Below are 17353 nucleotides of genomic sequence, written 5' to 3'. Positions count from 1 at the left end.
TATCAATCTTATTCTCAGGTAAACCTGCGCTACAAGTAGAAATGGTTGGAGAAGATTTCAATCCTGCTGTTGATAAACCAGTCAGAATTGTTTATATCCTGATCGTTAATGGTCGTGCCTTTAGACAAGTTAGAAGATTATTCAAAGTTCTTTATCATATTGATCATTATTTCTACATACATGTGGATGCGGTAAGTACAGTTCGTGAATGTCTGAAACACTTTTAGTAATATCCTAGCCTGGGTATACCCATCTTTTAATCCACTGGATACTCACTCTCCAAACATTTCTGATATTGTCTCATTAAATTTATTGCAATGTCTTGAAGAATGGGTATACGGTAGCTGATGCGGAAAATGTATATTCAGAGAGGTTCAAGGCAAATTAAAGATTATATGTAATTTTCCTCATATTTTCATTATTTCATCAAACTATTTTTCAAGATAAATTATGTAAAATTTTTACTCTTGTTTTCTATGGTGAAATTTTTCTTTCATATCTCAAAATTTTGTTTGGGCTCAAAAGGTTTTATTTCTACTATTGATAAAATCCTAATATAGTTTAAAATCTATTTAAAAATTGACATATAATTTCAGTCTCCTGAATGATAATAATTTTATACAATGGGAAGTTAATTCTCCCCCACAATGCATTGCACATATGTGCATTAACAGGCTCAGTAGTTCAAACTGCCTGAACTGCCATCCATTGTTTGGAAAATTAGCATATTCAAATTAGCAGCATGCTATTTTTATCAGCCAATCAACATCACAGTTACCAACTCGATAACAGAGGTGAAATATCAGCAGCAACTCCAGGTGTGACACATAACAGAGGACAGACAATAATTCTATAGGTCAAAATATTTTATTATTTTCAGAGGTCTGATTATCTGCATAGAGAATTGAGTCAGATGGCCCAGTGGTATCCGAATGTTCGACTCACACCATGGAGGATGTCTACTATATGGGGTGGCGCAAGTCTATTACAAATGTTATTAAAATGTATGCAAGACTTATTAAATATGACAGATTGGTACTGGGATTTCTTTATTAATATCAGTGAATCTGATTTCCCAATTAAGTAAGTATTACGCTTTAATCAAACGTTCTGAGAAAGTCCAAGGTTATTTAAAGTTTTTCAGTCACAAATTTTGCATGCATGCTTTTTCAAACAGTACTTAACTTTATTCTTTTTTGTTTTCAAAACAATCAAAATGTAGATGGTATAACTCATTTATTGGAATCAAGCAGTGTACACTCGCACAAACAGTTCTGTACAATAATTTTGTAATCACAGACTTGGATTAACTGAGGCACCTGACAATAGAGTTAAAGATACAGATTTAATAGTGCAGCTATATCAAGGAAATAATTTGCAATGTTAGCTGAATGGTGGTGGGGAATTGCAAAGCCAATCTCTGTAAAATAGTAAAAAAAAATTTTGAAAAATTTAAATCATTGCAAAGCACAAAAAGGGAGTCTTTGCAGTTAGTGTGTCTGTATGTATGTGTGTGTATGTGTGTGTGTGTGTGTGTTTTCATTAATATAAAATTCACAAACTAGTATTTGTATTACTGTTACGAAAATAATTTGTCACTTCATCATTATTAAACTTCTGAGCACAGAAATCTTTGTCAACATCACATACCGGTAATTTTTTTAACTTTAACTTTTGATCAAGATTTGTAATATTTGATCCAATTATATAAGCAATAACATGTCCAGGCTGTTTTGTTGTAAATTCCACCTGATTTTTAAAATATTATAGAATAGATTCATACCAACATTTTCATGGAAGTAATATAACTGTAAAAAAAGATGAAACATGTAGTGAAGTGAAGCATACTTTGATGTTATTGTGGAAGCATGATATATATTTTCAATTCATCAGAGTGAATACCTTTCACTGTGCTTATTGCCCATATGGTATTCTCATGCAATATTGCATCACGATAATGTCATAATCTAAATTAGAATTTTGAAAATAATAATACATTTTCAGGTTCCATTACTCATTTTTCACCATTCAATCGCATCCTCCTTCAATCCTAAAACTTTTCCTTAATTATATCGGGCTGTTACACAGATTTAATCAAGAATATTTCCCGGCATAGCGGTAATGATACAGTATTGTGCGCTCCATTGCATACAGTGGTTAACAAAATTAGGGTTTATAAGCGAACAAATCCCAGCAAACACCGAGGTCACTTTAACCTTTAATGTACTTGTTTGCCACTTCCCAGGAGTGATATCTTCAAAGTCACTTTTTACAAAATACAATTCATGTATGGTATATTGATTAATTAAAGCAGGGGAGTCATCACCTGCGCATGGCGTCAGATGGCCATAGCGTGTCATTGTTTACAAACAAGCTTCTACCCATGAGCCTTTGCGTTTTTAGCATGTGTTGTTATCGTTGTTTCGGACTCAATTCCCGCACACTTTGCAAAACAAATTTTGTAGCAAAAATGACTGCATTCATAAGATTAACTATTAGATTTTAATCATTATCAAATCACATTGAATATGAGTTATGTCATTATCACATTCTGAATATGCATGAGGTCTTTTGATTCAAACAAACAAATCAGTAATCAAAAACTAGAATAGCGTCAGACGTCTGTATAGCAGTTGCGGCATTGAAATAATTTTGTTCGGGAAGTAAACTTAATTATTGAAAGTTACAATGAAGTAACAAATTTGGCGGTTGACGTCTGCTCATTATTTCACTGGACATTTTTGGAATTTGATAATTTAAGAGTGCTATATTTCTTTGGTTTTACCAAGCAAGTGTGTAAATATCTGATGACAAAAGTTGCCTATGATATCAACACAACACTAGTGTGATGGCTTATATGCATGGGTATATTTAAAGGGTGGTGGTAGTCGCACTGCCCATGTGCAACAGTTGTGTTGATAAACATTGATTTTCCCACAATCCAATGCGCTCTTCTAATGAAAATCACAAGTATGAGGTTTGACCTATGCGATACTTGCACTAATTACCGCTGATGACTTCTTCGATACCTTCCAATCACCTAAAAAATACCTAATTGAAGCTTGGTATCATTTCAGTTTGTACTAGTTGATCTGTGCAACAGTCAAAGTCGCCATCTTTGTTTGCGTGAGGCATGTTGTTTTCACTGGCTGTGGCTGCCAGGTGGTGAAAATGTTCAGAAGTTCGCTTCAAGTAATACTAAAGATAACCTACCAATACTGTCTGACGTACATGTACCTACGAACGGATATAAACATATCTGTCCCCTGGATATATGCCACACAAGATCAGGAAATGCATGGCATGATGAGCTGCTTAGACAGCAACGAACTCATCAACTATGAGACGATAATCGCCCTTTAATAATGTACGATTTATTTCAAATGATCGTTGTTAGATGGTTTTTCTTAATTTTAGTTTCAGTTCATCCTTGTCTAATAGGATCAACAGATAACAACAAACTATAAGGGACTGTTTAATCTCTATCCCATAATTTACTAACTGCATCCATGTGTGTTATTTATTTCAGAACCAATGATCAGCTAGTTTCCTTTTTATCCATGAATAGAAACTATAATTTCCTGAAATCTCATGGCCGAGATGACACCAAGTAAGTTGAAAATAATTGTTGTCAGTAGTAAGTCCTCATCTATTTTCATGTGTAGTAGACATCAAATAATTGGATGAGGTGTATTATAAAACTCCTACCAATCGCATATGTTTGTTTCCATAAAGCATGTTTTAGCGAATTTGACCCCATTGCATGAATTAAAAGAATCTGTTTTTTTAGCTATAGTGTCAACAATCCCACTGTGAAAATATGATTTATTTTAAATTAGCAACATCTTAAATTAGCAAAATTACAGATTAGCTAAATGTTGTTGAATCTGAAACCGTCCAGTTTTTACTCATGACTAGTTTCTAGTAATATTTACCTTTTCACCACTTTTTGGTTTATATTCTTCAGAATTTCTAGGAATGAACCCAAATTTTGCAGCCAACAGATAAAATGTGTGTCAATTATCAGTTTTTACTCAAAAAATTTGTCTATTTTTGTCCCAATCTTCTGAAGGAAAGTGCAGACTATAAACAGGACTATTTTGTGAATTTGTGATGAAAAGAGGGAACTGGTGGTGGAAAGGTTAAATCTAATACTTACACTGACCAGTGCCTACTCATAATGACTAGTCTAAATATACTAATACTAATTTTTGACCCAATTACGTATATGCTATGAATTTTCTGAGTTTAGTTTTAAATACTCCTAGTTGTCACCTACTTCATGTTCTGAGGTGAACATTTTTTGTGAATATCATATTACCTTGTAACACTTTCTTGTTCACTAGGTTCATTCGCAAACAAGGCTTAGATAGAACATTTTTAGAGTGCGACAATCACATGTGGAGACTGGGTGACAGAAAACTGCCGAAAGGTATTACAATAGACGGCGGTTCTGATTGGCTTGGTTTGAATCGACAATTCTGTGAATATCTGATAACATCAGATGATGATTTGATCACTGGACTCAAAATTTTCTATAAATATACCCTGCTGCCCGCTGAGGTAAGTTGAAGAATACTAGTATTACATACTATATGCTATTAAATGGCCAACACACATACAGTCTTTTTTATTTAATTTCTTTTAAAAAATTATCTGTATTATTATTTTGATATTTATAAAAAAAAATTCTTAATCAAATCTGTCATTTTACAAAATAAATTTGACAATTATTTTTCCTTTATTAATAAAATTAACATTTTAGCAAGTTATTATTGCTATATTTGATGATTACCAAACGCTTCAGCGTGGTATTAAGAGTTTGTTTTCAGGGGTGGGTGATACCAAGGTGGGAAATGGATGCACATATGGGGTTAATTCCTTGAATTGCAATATAGAGGGTTCAAGCTGAAATACAATATATAGTGTTTTCATGTTTCGTCTGATATTTCTGTGGTATTCTGCTGCTGTAAGTAATGCACGATTTGTTCCGAAATTCAGTATATTGTGTGTATTCCAGGGTTATTCGTTTTTTGCTAAAAACACCCCTATTTTTTTAGTGGCAGAGTCGAATAGTCTCACTCCCACTGGGAAATCTGCATTGTTGCTTGAATGTGAGTTAATTAAACACCTTTTCCAGACCGGCGAAAGAGTATACAACAGCCAATTTTAACAGCCTGTCACGTGATTTTAGTCTGAATGTCAACATGAAGAGGCTAGTCCATTTTACGCAGGAGTAATTGGGAGTAGAAAATGTGAGGGATAGTATCAACAGAGATGTGTATAGTGAAAAGTAATATCTATCCTTCATTTGCATCTCTGAGCATTTCTGTTTTAGTATATTGGTTTGAAAATGTTGAACTTGCATGATTTGCAATGTGTTTTTCTAATTGGGACTCCCCTATTGATCGAATCCCGGGTTTGAACGAGATCGGCACACCACGTGATTCGTTTGAATACAATGCTGATGGCAAACATGCCGTGTTACTGCGGTACTCCACTGACGGAATGACTTACTAGTACCGCATGCTACAACTTCGCTTGTGATGTTGCTTGTTAGCCATGGATTACATGAATCTTGATTACCAGTCAAATGTTGCTCATTTGACGTTGGTAATCTTTATTTGGAACTGAGTAACTTCCTGGTACTTCGTACTATGATAAAAATCAGTCAACATACATCAAGTTCTCTCAATCGTAGTATTCCATGTGATGTACACCTAATATGCCAAAAATGTTGCTGAACGATTTGAACTGAATAAAAATAGCAGACGAAAATTTGTTTACAAAATAAAAATACTTCGGTTGCCAATGAAAACCGGTAAAAAACAAGCAATATGTTTTCGGCTGTTATCATGGAAGGGACATGAACGTGAAGCTAACGTCTGTTTATAACTAAAACCGGGCACCTTATACGAGGTTCGCAAAATAACATGGCAGTCATTAGAAGTCACTTTATTTTATTGTTAGGACGTATTCAGCCGTTAAATGTATTATTTCCAACCGTTTTGCGATAGTATTTTCTAGATTGGAGGCAGCATTTACATTTTATTCAAAGTTCAAAGCTGCGTTGGGATTCCGTTGACAGTGGTAACAATGTCGGCGCCGGTGATCTCTTACCAGTGCGCAACGTAGCCACACTAAAAGGCATGATCATTTGGGCACTGCTATTACAAGACTTTGGCTGTTGCCATGGTAGCGGTGGGTCAGGATTGTTTTTCCAATTAGTGATGGTACGACCTGCCTGTCAAGTATGAACCGTGACAAAATCAGCCAAGCCAAAAAAAATCACAGAAGAGTTAAAAAGCCATTCTTGCTGAACAGTTACTCTAACTTCGGGGTCAACTTTCTCATTAATGAAAACAGATATCAAAAATTCAAATAGTAACTTTTTGCCCACACTCAAGCCGAGTACAATGAGCTATGTCTGAGGTGTTGTATCACAGGGAGTTGGACAAACTTATGTATTTTAATAAATTATTGAATAATAAAATGTTATATAACTTTTCTTTTACCCCCCTCCCCTTCCTGGTATCTATTTCAAGTATTTTTGTCAGGTTCAAATCGTTCACCAGCATTTTTGGCATGTTAGATGTACATCACATAGAATACTAGGATTGGGAGAACTTAATGTTTGTTGACCACCTGGAATCTGAGTTTTATAAATCTTGAAGGGCTCTCGGAAGATCCACCCGCTGCCTGGACCCGCAGTGAAATCTCCGATTAATATGGAGCCGCAACCATCAACATCGATATACCATGAGGTTTCTGTTGGCGACGTTGCGGCGTTACTCGGTTCCAAATAAAGATTACCAACGCCAAATTAGCAAAATTTAACCGGTAACCAAGACTCAGTCCATCCACGACAAGCAAGCAACATCACAAACGAGGTTGTAGTGTGCAGCTCACGAGTCAGCGACGACCGATTTCAACGAAAGTCATTCCGTCAGTGGAGTACTGCAGTTGCACGGCATGTTTGCCAATGCACAGATCTGTGGAGGAACTTTTAACTTCAACATCAACCGTGTATCGTAGTCGCCCAGTTTAAGTTCTGGTTCTGTCGTGGTCCCAACTAAAGGGCGACAGTCGTCGTGTCGCGTCCTGTTCAATATGGGACTCATAGCGACGTATACAACGCGTGTAAAATACATTGTTTATTTACATGAAATTCGAACACGCGCTGCGCTACGACCACCGCGCTTAAACATCCACGAGTTATTTATTCGGACAATGACTTAAATTAGACGTCTGATTATTTTATTTTCACACGTACAGCGACACGCGTTCTACACTGACAAGCGTTGCTAGGTCGCAGCACTGTCTTGGAGCATATTAATGGGCAATTGGGTTCCCCGATCTAAATTTCTATCCCGGTTTGTTGCACGTTCTTTTTTTAATATGAAATAATCAAATATGGGACATGTGTATAATAACAGAACCCCACACCCTCCCCGTGGCTTCGCTCGTGAAAGTACGGCAGCAGGATACACCGCATCACTCGTGAAAATAACTTCCATACGCAATGAAAGCCACGGGGAGGGTATCTGTCATAATACTTCATTATCACTGAAAACATTTTTCCCCTGAAATAAATTCCAGTGAATATGCCATTTCCCTCATACTCTATTGAGACACAGCGCAGTGAAAATTGGATTCACATGTAATGCTTGAAAACATGTCAGAAAAAATAAATTAAGTGAAATTCTACGTGACTTCATAATAGTTGGAAATGAACACATTACACCCGACCCTACCACTCTATATACAATGTAAACTACACCCCAAAACATCCTTTCACCCACAGTTACTACCGTGTTTCACCAGTGTATTCTATTTGACGTCAGGAGAAATTGAAATAAACAAATTAATTATAATTTCAGCCTCTAGTTGACCACTGATTAAATAAACTACCTCGTCTTTATGTCAACTTGCAGTTATTCGTTGCCTACACCAGTGACTTCAAAATATATGTTTCAATCCCAGGAATTTCACTCGCTGTTAATTGCATGGGAGTGGCAGTCTTTAATGAATTTCTATTGTCATGTCAATTTCTTGCGATTACTCGAACATTAAGCTGTAACCACATACCGCCTAGGTGCTGTAATTAAATCCTGGTGTAAGCACCATATGAACTATGAACAATGTATGTGAAGCCAGCTGTGGGGTATATTCAATCCTATAGATTTCTCATTGTTTGGTAACTATTTGCTGCAAATGCAACAAAAATCAATATAAAAAATATTACCCACACAGTATTCTACAGGTTACTTGTATAATTATAGTGTTGATAGCCAGTGCATAAATTATGTTAATTAGAGTCAATCTACATTCAGACATGGTCGGCATTGACCAATCAGTGTTAGCTTGAGTTTGATTCAAATTCTGTTCAGCTCCTGTTTTCACTGTGTTTCTGTATGAGTCACATTTCAATACCACTTGTAATAGTAGAATCATTTTGGAAATAAACTGTATGGAGTTTGCCAAATGCTCCTACATGTTCATGTTTTGTTTTTTGAATTTTATTTAATCATTTGTTATTGTCTGTATTTTGATACTTATCATGTACAATATGTTTACTTTAAAAAAATCTAAAATCTGTTTATAGGTTGACTAACAAAATAAACATGACAAGATGGTTGGCATTACTAATTACTAATCGTGAAAAAAATACTTCTCCAGTTTGTTATATATCTCAAGGGAATTGAGGGCAATACCCCAACGTCCTGAAAATATATGCATTATTATAGTTACATGTAAATAATAGGGTAATCATTTTGTTTACAGTCATTCTTCCACACAGTTCTTGAAAACAGCGAGTTATGCCAGACAATGGTTGATAACAACCTGCGAGTTACAAACTGGAAGCGTAAACTGGGATGCCAGTGTCAGTATAAACACATTGTGGACTGGTGTGGGTGTTCACCAAATGTCTTCAAACCAGAAGATCTTCCAAAAATTAAGGTAAAAACATTGGATTTCAAATCTTTCTAACAGTTAAAAATGTTTAACCTGGATCATGACGGTAATAGCAAAGAGTTATGAATGTCCTACATGCTCCCTGCATATAACCAGCCAAATGTTTAGCAACATGGACGGCAATTTTGAATAAAAATTGAAGTACTTATACTGTAAAAAGTTTAATTTTCACAACTAACAGCTTTCATAATTTGATGGTTCAGGGTATTCACAAGGAAAAGTCAAGTTGCTGTGACTCTTTAGGACAACAGTAAAAGTTGTCCTTAGGACTCCCGATGACTCTGGTAACATGGAAGGCAATTTTGAATAGAAAATACTGTACTCTAAACAGTTTAATTTTCACAACTAACAGATTTCATAATTTGATGGTTCAGGGTATTCACAAGGACATTTCAAGTTGCTGTGACTCCTTAAGACAACAGTAAATATTGTCCTTAGGACACCCTATGACTCTGGTAACATGGAAGGCAATTTTAAATAGAAAATACTGTAATGTAAACAGTTTAATTTTCACTACTAACAGTTTTCATGGTTTAATGTTTATGAGTGTTCACAAGAACACCATGTCATGGTGCTGTGACTCCTTAGAACAGCAGTGAAAGTCACCGTGACTCCCTGGGATCCAAGTGAAAGTCACTGTTATAGCTTCTTAGGACCCCAGTAAAAGTCATGGTGACTCTCTAGGACCCCAGTGAACGTCACTGTTACTCTTTAGGCCCAAGTGAAAGTCTCTGTGACTCCCTAAGACTCCAGTAAAAGTCTCTGTGACTCCCTAAGACTTCAGTAAAAGTCACTGTGACAACATTTTGAGATTTTCACTGACTTTTGAAATGTGAAAAAAATTGTTTCTCCCAAAATTGATGCAGTTTATGGTATTTTTCCGACAGCTTTCAAAAAATTGTATGTCAAATAGAGTGCATGTGATGTTTAAAGCTACATGCAGTCAGAATCACTTAAATTCTTGTGTTCCTATCTATTTTAGACTGCCAGACCAACTTTTTTTGCCAGGAAATTTGAGCCATCGATCAACCAGGAGGTGATCAATAGACTTGACGGTTGGCTTTACGGTGACTATCCTATATCCACCATAGGATTGGAGTTATATTGGCAGAGTATATTTCACATGGACGATGATATATCCATACCATCGGATGCATTCTGGACCGCTTATCAGTCCTTCATTAGAATATCATCAGAGAGTTTTCGTACGTCTTTGCAAGCCATTGAGTACAACGAGGGATGTATGTACGCTTTTAATATGGCACCCGTAGAAGTGAATATGTTTATGCGAGCCGACGACTTCCGAGGATTGATGATTACTTACGAAGGGATGTCGCGAAGTGGTCGTAAAGACTGGTTAGAGTCGTGGCTGTTACCGCAGAGATATTTTAATATCATTGAACCGTTGGGACCTGCTGGTAGAATTCGATCAATCAAGGTACTGTGTGTTTTTTTAAATGGCGGTGGTCATCAAGTCGTGTTCTGTTTGCTATGGGACTCATAGTGATGTACATAACACATGTAAAATACATGCACTGTGCGACGACCACCGCCCTTCAACCATTGAATGTCATCCTTTTTCCAATCCAAATTTGGTGATACATTTTTAGCGGCTATTTCTTGCTTTCATAATAAATATTCAGGTGGACCGCTTTCAGTTCATGAGTTGAAATGGGAAAATGACAGATTGCTAACACCTAAGGTGGCAACTGCTTCCAATAACTTTCTTATGGTACTTTTTGTGTAGACCACAAATATGCATGATGGTAAGGTCATAGTGGTAGTTTTTATGACAAAAAATAGAATCAAAGTTATAGTTTCAAGAATACATGTATAATGAATAAACATTTTTCTTTCAAACTTTGTGGCAAGGTAACAAATCTTGAAAGCTTTTGAGGAACAGGCCATTAACCTATTTTTATACAATCTATATACATGTAATTACTTTTAGTATCGACATAGTGCTGTGACTGCCATGCTGGTCTGACTCATATAATGCATGGTTGATTACCACTTTAATGTTGTCCATCTATTAATTCTGTCAATTTCTGCCAGTAAGATATTTGGCCTAAAACTGTTAATTTGTTGTGTTGTGTCTTTTGGTACAGGTTGGAACACAGTATGATTTGAAGGAAAGAGTGTTTCGTAATGTCGGAAACATAATGGGCCCATACGATGATCCTCGCATATTGCTGCAAATTGACCAAGGAACCCAAGCTACTATAACGTGTATGTGGGTCGACCCGATTGATCAAATTGCAGATGTCAATGATATCAACCTGGAAGCCGATTCCGAAATAGGATACTACAAGACTGAAATGCACAAACCGCTGAGGCCTGGAGAGTGGACTATCAAACTGTATCATAACCATCGCGTGATTGCCGAAACCAAGTTCATCATAATACCACTGTATGTGAGAAATCTTCAGCCCGTTACGCTGACAGATGTTATTGAAATGCACAACGGCCCGCCAAATGGAGTCTATGCAGCTAGCGAAAAAACGTTTCTTGATCTTCAATCGCCGAAAGATTCCCAATCCCCAGCTGCTGAGCTAGCATCGTTGAATGCAAAGAAAACAGGATTTGAGCTAAGCCAATGGATTGATGGACTTCTTATGAAGTACTGGAAGGTACACGAAACATGTGTAACCATTCCGAAAAGGAGTATTGACATGACTCCTTCGTGTTCTAAAGTACAACAATGTCATGAGACTAAATGGAGCACAAGATCACCTGACCCCAAATCAGAACTTGGACCGATTAAAAGCAATGGCAGAATCAGGTAGTCTCTACAGAATTATAGAGAGAAAAAAAATACTCAACTTATTTTTGTACCAATCCACTAAGTGATTTCTGTATTTGTTCTATTAGAAACGCATCTTCAATAGAAACACATATAAACCAAAGGTCACATTGGCTGTATACTAAATCATTAAAATATCACTTATAAGCGCATGCACTACTAATAGAGCAAATACGGTATCTGGAATATTTTAAAAATTTGAAATGATGCATGTACCTTCCTCTGTTGGTATTTGCAGCCTGTTTTTCATAAAATATTAAATACTGTGCTGTCAAATGTTTACTTTTATCTTTTTTCTCAAAATATGACAGAGTTTTAAAGCACTTTATTTATTAAACATACCTTTTTCTTTCAGAACAATTTCTTGTGTTTTTCTGAATACAATATTTCTGAATAGCGAATGTTTTTTGGTCTGAAAAAAACATAAAAGTTGCAAAATGTTGGTGGGAAAGATAGTTTTAACCTTTTCACCACCAGTTCCCACTTTTCATCACTAATTCACAAAATAGTCCCGTTTATAGTCTGCAAGTCTGTACTTTCCTTCAGAAAATTGGGACACAGCTTTTTGAGAAAAAAAAAGAAAATTGTCCCAAATTTTGTCTGTTGGTTGCAAAATTAGGATTCATTACTAAAAATATTGAAGAATTTAAGAAAAAAAAGTGCAGAAAAATCTGAGCAAGAAAGTCTGGTCATGAAAAGGTTAAAACATATACCGTATACTCAATTAATTCAAAGTATGTTAGACAGGATTAGAGTCACCATTGCACTATTTTATCCATTTCGGCTTATTTAATACGTGGTGCAGTAAACCGTAAGTCACACCTTTCAGTGTCTTAGCGTTTTTGTGATCAAAAATGACGTAAATGGGTGGAAGTGATATTGCTCTAAATGACAACTGTGTTTGTTTGTTTGTGCAGTGGTTCCTCATTTAGAATATAGGAAATTTTTTTTAAATTTTATTGAACCACTACAGATCGAAATGAACAACAATTTTCGGCCTATTTACGTCACAGAATTGCTTTAACGCTATACACGTATGAATAGTGTATTGCTGCACTTTTTTTAACTCAGTTTTTTGAATATAAACATTTGTTTACTTGAGAATACTTTATTCTGTAAATACTGTAATAAGAAATATAGGTAGATTTATTCATGAAATATACCTCAAATGTTTGTTAATTGTATACCATATTTTTTCAGTTTACCTTTTCCTAAGCTGTTCATTGCAATATTCATCATTTACTCCACTGCAAACGATCTAATACTTCTCGCGAGGCATTCTCTGACCGATGATACTAGTGTGGAGCTTTATCTGGAAAATGTCTTGCCCACAGAGCTAGGCCACTCACCATTAAAATACAAAATCAACACTCGTGTCAATTTTAGAGATGGTGAATGTCTTGCAACCTTTGATTATTTATAGAAAATAGCAAATTTTTTAAGTTACAGTACGCAACACCCAAACTTGCAATTCCATGCTGAAAGGCCAAAATCTTGTTCTTCGGTCTACCAGAAATTTGATATCAGTGGTCAGTTTTTGAACCTTGTCATTTTCATTCAATAACTGAACTCCACTCCACTCATCCAGTCCCCTATACATTGCCTCAAGTGGTCAGTCTTTAGTTAATCATAAGCTAGGGGGTCTTTAATCATAAAACAGGGCAACAGTATGGCTGCTTGTAATTATTATAAAATTAGCATCTTTTTGTATTGTCTTTGTATTGTGAATGTCTGCCTTACTGCTCACCACACCTGCACATTTGTTTTGAGCGATTTCAATGGGAAATTGATGAATTAACATGAGTGATCTTAAAACATGACATTTACTTTATAGCTGTCTTTGTTTTAGGCAGTTAAAGGGTGGCAGTTGTCGCACCGCTTCCTGTTCGATATAGGACTCATAGTGACGTATACAACGCGTGTAAAATACATTGTTTATTTACATGAAATTCGAACACGCGCTGCGCGACGACCACCGCGCTTTAAATTTGGTATGAAGTATGATCACCGCCACACATAATTTTGTCTACTAAGTAAGAACCAATACTGCAAATTGTACTAGTTTTACATTTTTTCATGGTCAATAAAACACAACAAAAAACCCGGAGAAAATTATGTTCTACACAGTACATCAAATAATTAATACCAGCCATAATGCATTATGTAATAATAAAAAAAAGACACAACTACAAATTAGTTGATAGTGTCAGTATGAAATAAAGTTCTATTTTCCGTGTACTGACTTTTCACTGTTGACTCCTTCCACAAAATAGGTGTACATTTACAAAAACTAAACGAGTATTACTGATATCCAAAATCTTGCCATAATTTGTTGTGCTTTTTATTTTAAATTACCTCAACGTTATTTTCTTCATTTTAGAACATAGAATAACACACTTTTGTGTTTTAGTTTAATGTTTGCATCCATGTGTCGTATACTGTAGAATACTTTATTTTCGCTTGGAATTTTTTTTGGCTATTTTCGCTGGAGGAATGATTCAGTGAAAATAAAATCCAGCGAATATACCTTTTTTCCTATATTTTACATTAAACTTTCAAAAATCAGTGAAAATATATTCCACACAAAAAAAACACCCAAAAAGTATTTCACAGTACTTGACAACAGAACCTTCCACTGTTTTTTTTTTTTTGTAATAAAGTGTATTTTGTGTTATTGCACATTTTATCCATGATTTATCCGATGAAGGTATGTAAATGATATTTGATGAAGATAACATACAAATTGAATAAGACCGACGAATTGTAAGAAGATTGCTTAGTTGCATGACAAACATACGACTTTAGAAATACTAATGTTAGCGTGCAAGTCTGTGAATGAACTGCCGAGTGTTTGTCTGTGGCTGTTTTTGCCAGTCTCTTCCTTTTTCGTAGAGCATTTGTTTACACATGTTTTAGTCTCGCTCATTTCTATGAATACAGCCAACCATTTCTAAGTGTCCACTGCATTCTACGGGATGTTATTGATTAAAATGTTTGACGTGTACAAATCATGTACATATCACCGTTGTATACCCTCATCTTATAAATCTTAATTTTAAAAAATAAATTCTGTATTTTTTTTTAATAATTTCTTACATTTTTATACTCATTTTTTTGTTTTTTGGTTCACTGCTTTACCAACAGAAAATTTAGACACAAAACTATTTGAACTCAAAGATCAACATTCTTCATTTTTCCAAAAATCAATTTCCATATTGTGGTTTTTCCTATTTTTCTAACAGTTTTGATCAAGATCTACAGTCAGTGGGAAAATATGTCGATTTGATTCCAAATTAACCAAATAATTATTAAAAAAATGCCCAAAATGTTAAGTGTAGGCAAAAAAAAAAAAATATATTGAAAGTATTTAAAATCCAAATGAGTGAGTCGAACAAATTAAATCGGGTTGATCATTCATATTTACATAGTTTATTTGGTTTGATGAAATGAAAAGTAAATAAAAATATGGTACTACATGTACATATATGTATGAATAAATTTGTTTACTACATTATTTACTAATACCGTGAGACAATATGACCTTACAAAGCTAAACAATAATGCAATATTGTAGTGACACAAAACTTATGATATAATTCATGATAAATAAAAGGCGTTGGTTGTCGTGCCGCATCCTGCTTGATATGGATCTTGTTTACAACGCATGTAACATTGTTTACATGAAATTCAAACGTGCGTGATGACCACCGAATTTTAAAGCTGTAGCGACGAGTAGAATGCAGACTGAGCAGCACGATGAATAAGAGAAAATCATTATAAAAATTGCTTGATGTAAATAATACTAAATGTGTGCCGTCTCCCACCGACATTTAAATATATATTTATTTTTAGGTTGTTTATTCTTAGATTTGTCATTATCCATTTAATATTTTAGAATGTAATATTTGTATGTGCAATGTGTTTTCTTTTGTTTCTGTGTTTTCAACAGGGTAGGATGTGTGTGTGTGTGCGCCCTCTATTGACAATGTGTTTTGTTGATAGAGCGCGCTCTTCAAACTTTTTTATTACTGTTATCTAAACAGAAAAATTTGATAAATGAACAAGATATAAAAAACTTTATATTAGATTTATTAGTTCCAATTTTAATGTAATCATTGTCTCTCTTACTTGGCCAGCTTTGGCTGCCTGAATAAATTGATTTTTTTTTATAGTAATGTTTTAAATGTCTTTAAATTTAAATAGCTGGTGCGAAAGAATTTGTGCATCACTATTCGAAAATATATTTTCTGAAAGTGCTGTGTTTTTACCTAAATATTTATCAACTCAAACAGCAGTGCAGTGACTTTGTCTATTCTGATTTGTGTCTACGTAATGCATGATCACTTACCACAATGGAAGGAGATGCAAGCATAGACATGCTATCCAATCCTTCAAATAAAAAAAAAGTTAGGTTTATCAAAATATATTTATGAACATAAATTTGTTAACAGCAGTGTTCCTATCAATTTATATATTGTCGTTTAAAATAACCTTAACATGCTTGCTTTTTTTTTCTTGTCTATCAGTGAAAATGAAATGAGTTTCCTCTACGACCAATTCTTCATTTCATCAAAGTCAATGAAAATAAAACCTGTTGTACAACAACGATGGCTACGATAGCATATAAACACATGAGTGCGAAAAACCTGGTGGTTTATGTGCCGTAGCCATCAAGCGACCGTGATTTAACACATTTTTAGCACAGCTGTCAGAAATTGTCAATAGAAATGTGCGTAGCTTTCTTAGTAGTTGATTTATTGTATATCAAGAGTTGTCAATGCTTTAATCACATATTCCATGCTATCACCAGGTTACAGCATTAAGCCACTGACATTTGTGAGCGCCCTTTGGCCAATTCATGATGGACATAACCACCAATTTCTTGGGTGTGCTCAACAGCACTGTGATAAGAATTAATACTTAACCTAGTGGTTTTTACATTTGTTTCAAAGATGATATATGTCAAATCCCTGCCTGTACTAAATGTCTTCCAGATATTCTGCTTACCAGATCCACATATAACAAAAAATAATGATATTATACTTTGTATTCTCATATTTCTAATCTTTTCTCCCAAAAAAGAATAAATATTTTTGATTGATAAAAAGACTTGACGTGGTATGTTTGCACTTACTGTAAAATACTTTATTTTCGCTTGGAATTAATTTTCAGAATTTTCGCTGAAGGTATGGTTTTGTATCATCAGTATTGCTAGTATATCTGACATGTCATACTCACCTTTGCAATGTTATGTAAATGTCATCTTCATAATTCCATAGAAAGGTAAGTTTCTTGGTTTTGTTTCAAATAAATAAAATTACATGTCATATCCCCTTGCTAATGCCATGCATCGATACCACTCTCATATTGAAGTATGAATTCTAATTTAAAAAACAAAAATGAAACAAGATCCCTGTACAGCATTTGTTTACATGTAGGTCATTACTAGCCTACACTCATTTCTAAACCTTACAGGCTTGATTTCCACAATCTAGAACTATTTGGGTATAAATTGTCTATTGAGACGTCCCTGTATTGTCTAGCAATACAATGCTCCTGTGAGATTCTAATATG

At 34.8% G+C, this 17353-nt stretch overlaps 1 protein-coding gene across 1 annotated transcript in view; it reads left to right on the top strand.

Annotated features, from left to right (window-relative positions):
* The window catches only part of LOC100373063 (xylosyltransferase 1-like), a 105605-nt gene extending 88719 nt beyond the window's left edge, over positions 1-16886 (top strand). Inside the window, exons 4-10 of the mRNA XM_085502807.1 lie at positions 19-191; positions 881-1083; positions 3530-3610; positions 4347-4563; positions 8785-8961; positions 9959-10414; positions 11085-16886. Coding sequence (XP_085358933.1) covers positions 19-191; positions 881-1083; positions 3530-3610; positions 4347-4563; positions 8785-8961; positions 9959-10414; positions 11085-11762 — 1985 coding nt within the window. The 3' untranslated portion in view covers positions 11763-16886. The remainder of the gene's footprint in view (positions 1-18; positions 192-880; positions 1084-3529; positions 3611-4346; positions 4564-8784; positions 8962-9958; positions 10415-11084) is intronic.
* The last annotated feature ends 467 nt before the right edge of the window (positions 16887-17353 follow it).

The sequence above is a fragment of the Saccoglossus kowalevskii genome, chromosome 8 (genome assembly GCF_978046115.1).
Source record: "Saccoglossus kowalevskii chromosome 8, keSacKowa6.1, whole genome shotgun sequence".
NCBI lineage: Eukaryota > Metazoa > Hemichordata > Enteropneusta > Harrimaniidae > Saccoglossus > Saccoglossus kowalevskii.
This window is presented reverse-complemented; position numbering and strand designations above follow the sequence as displayed.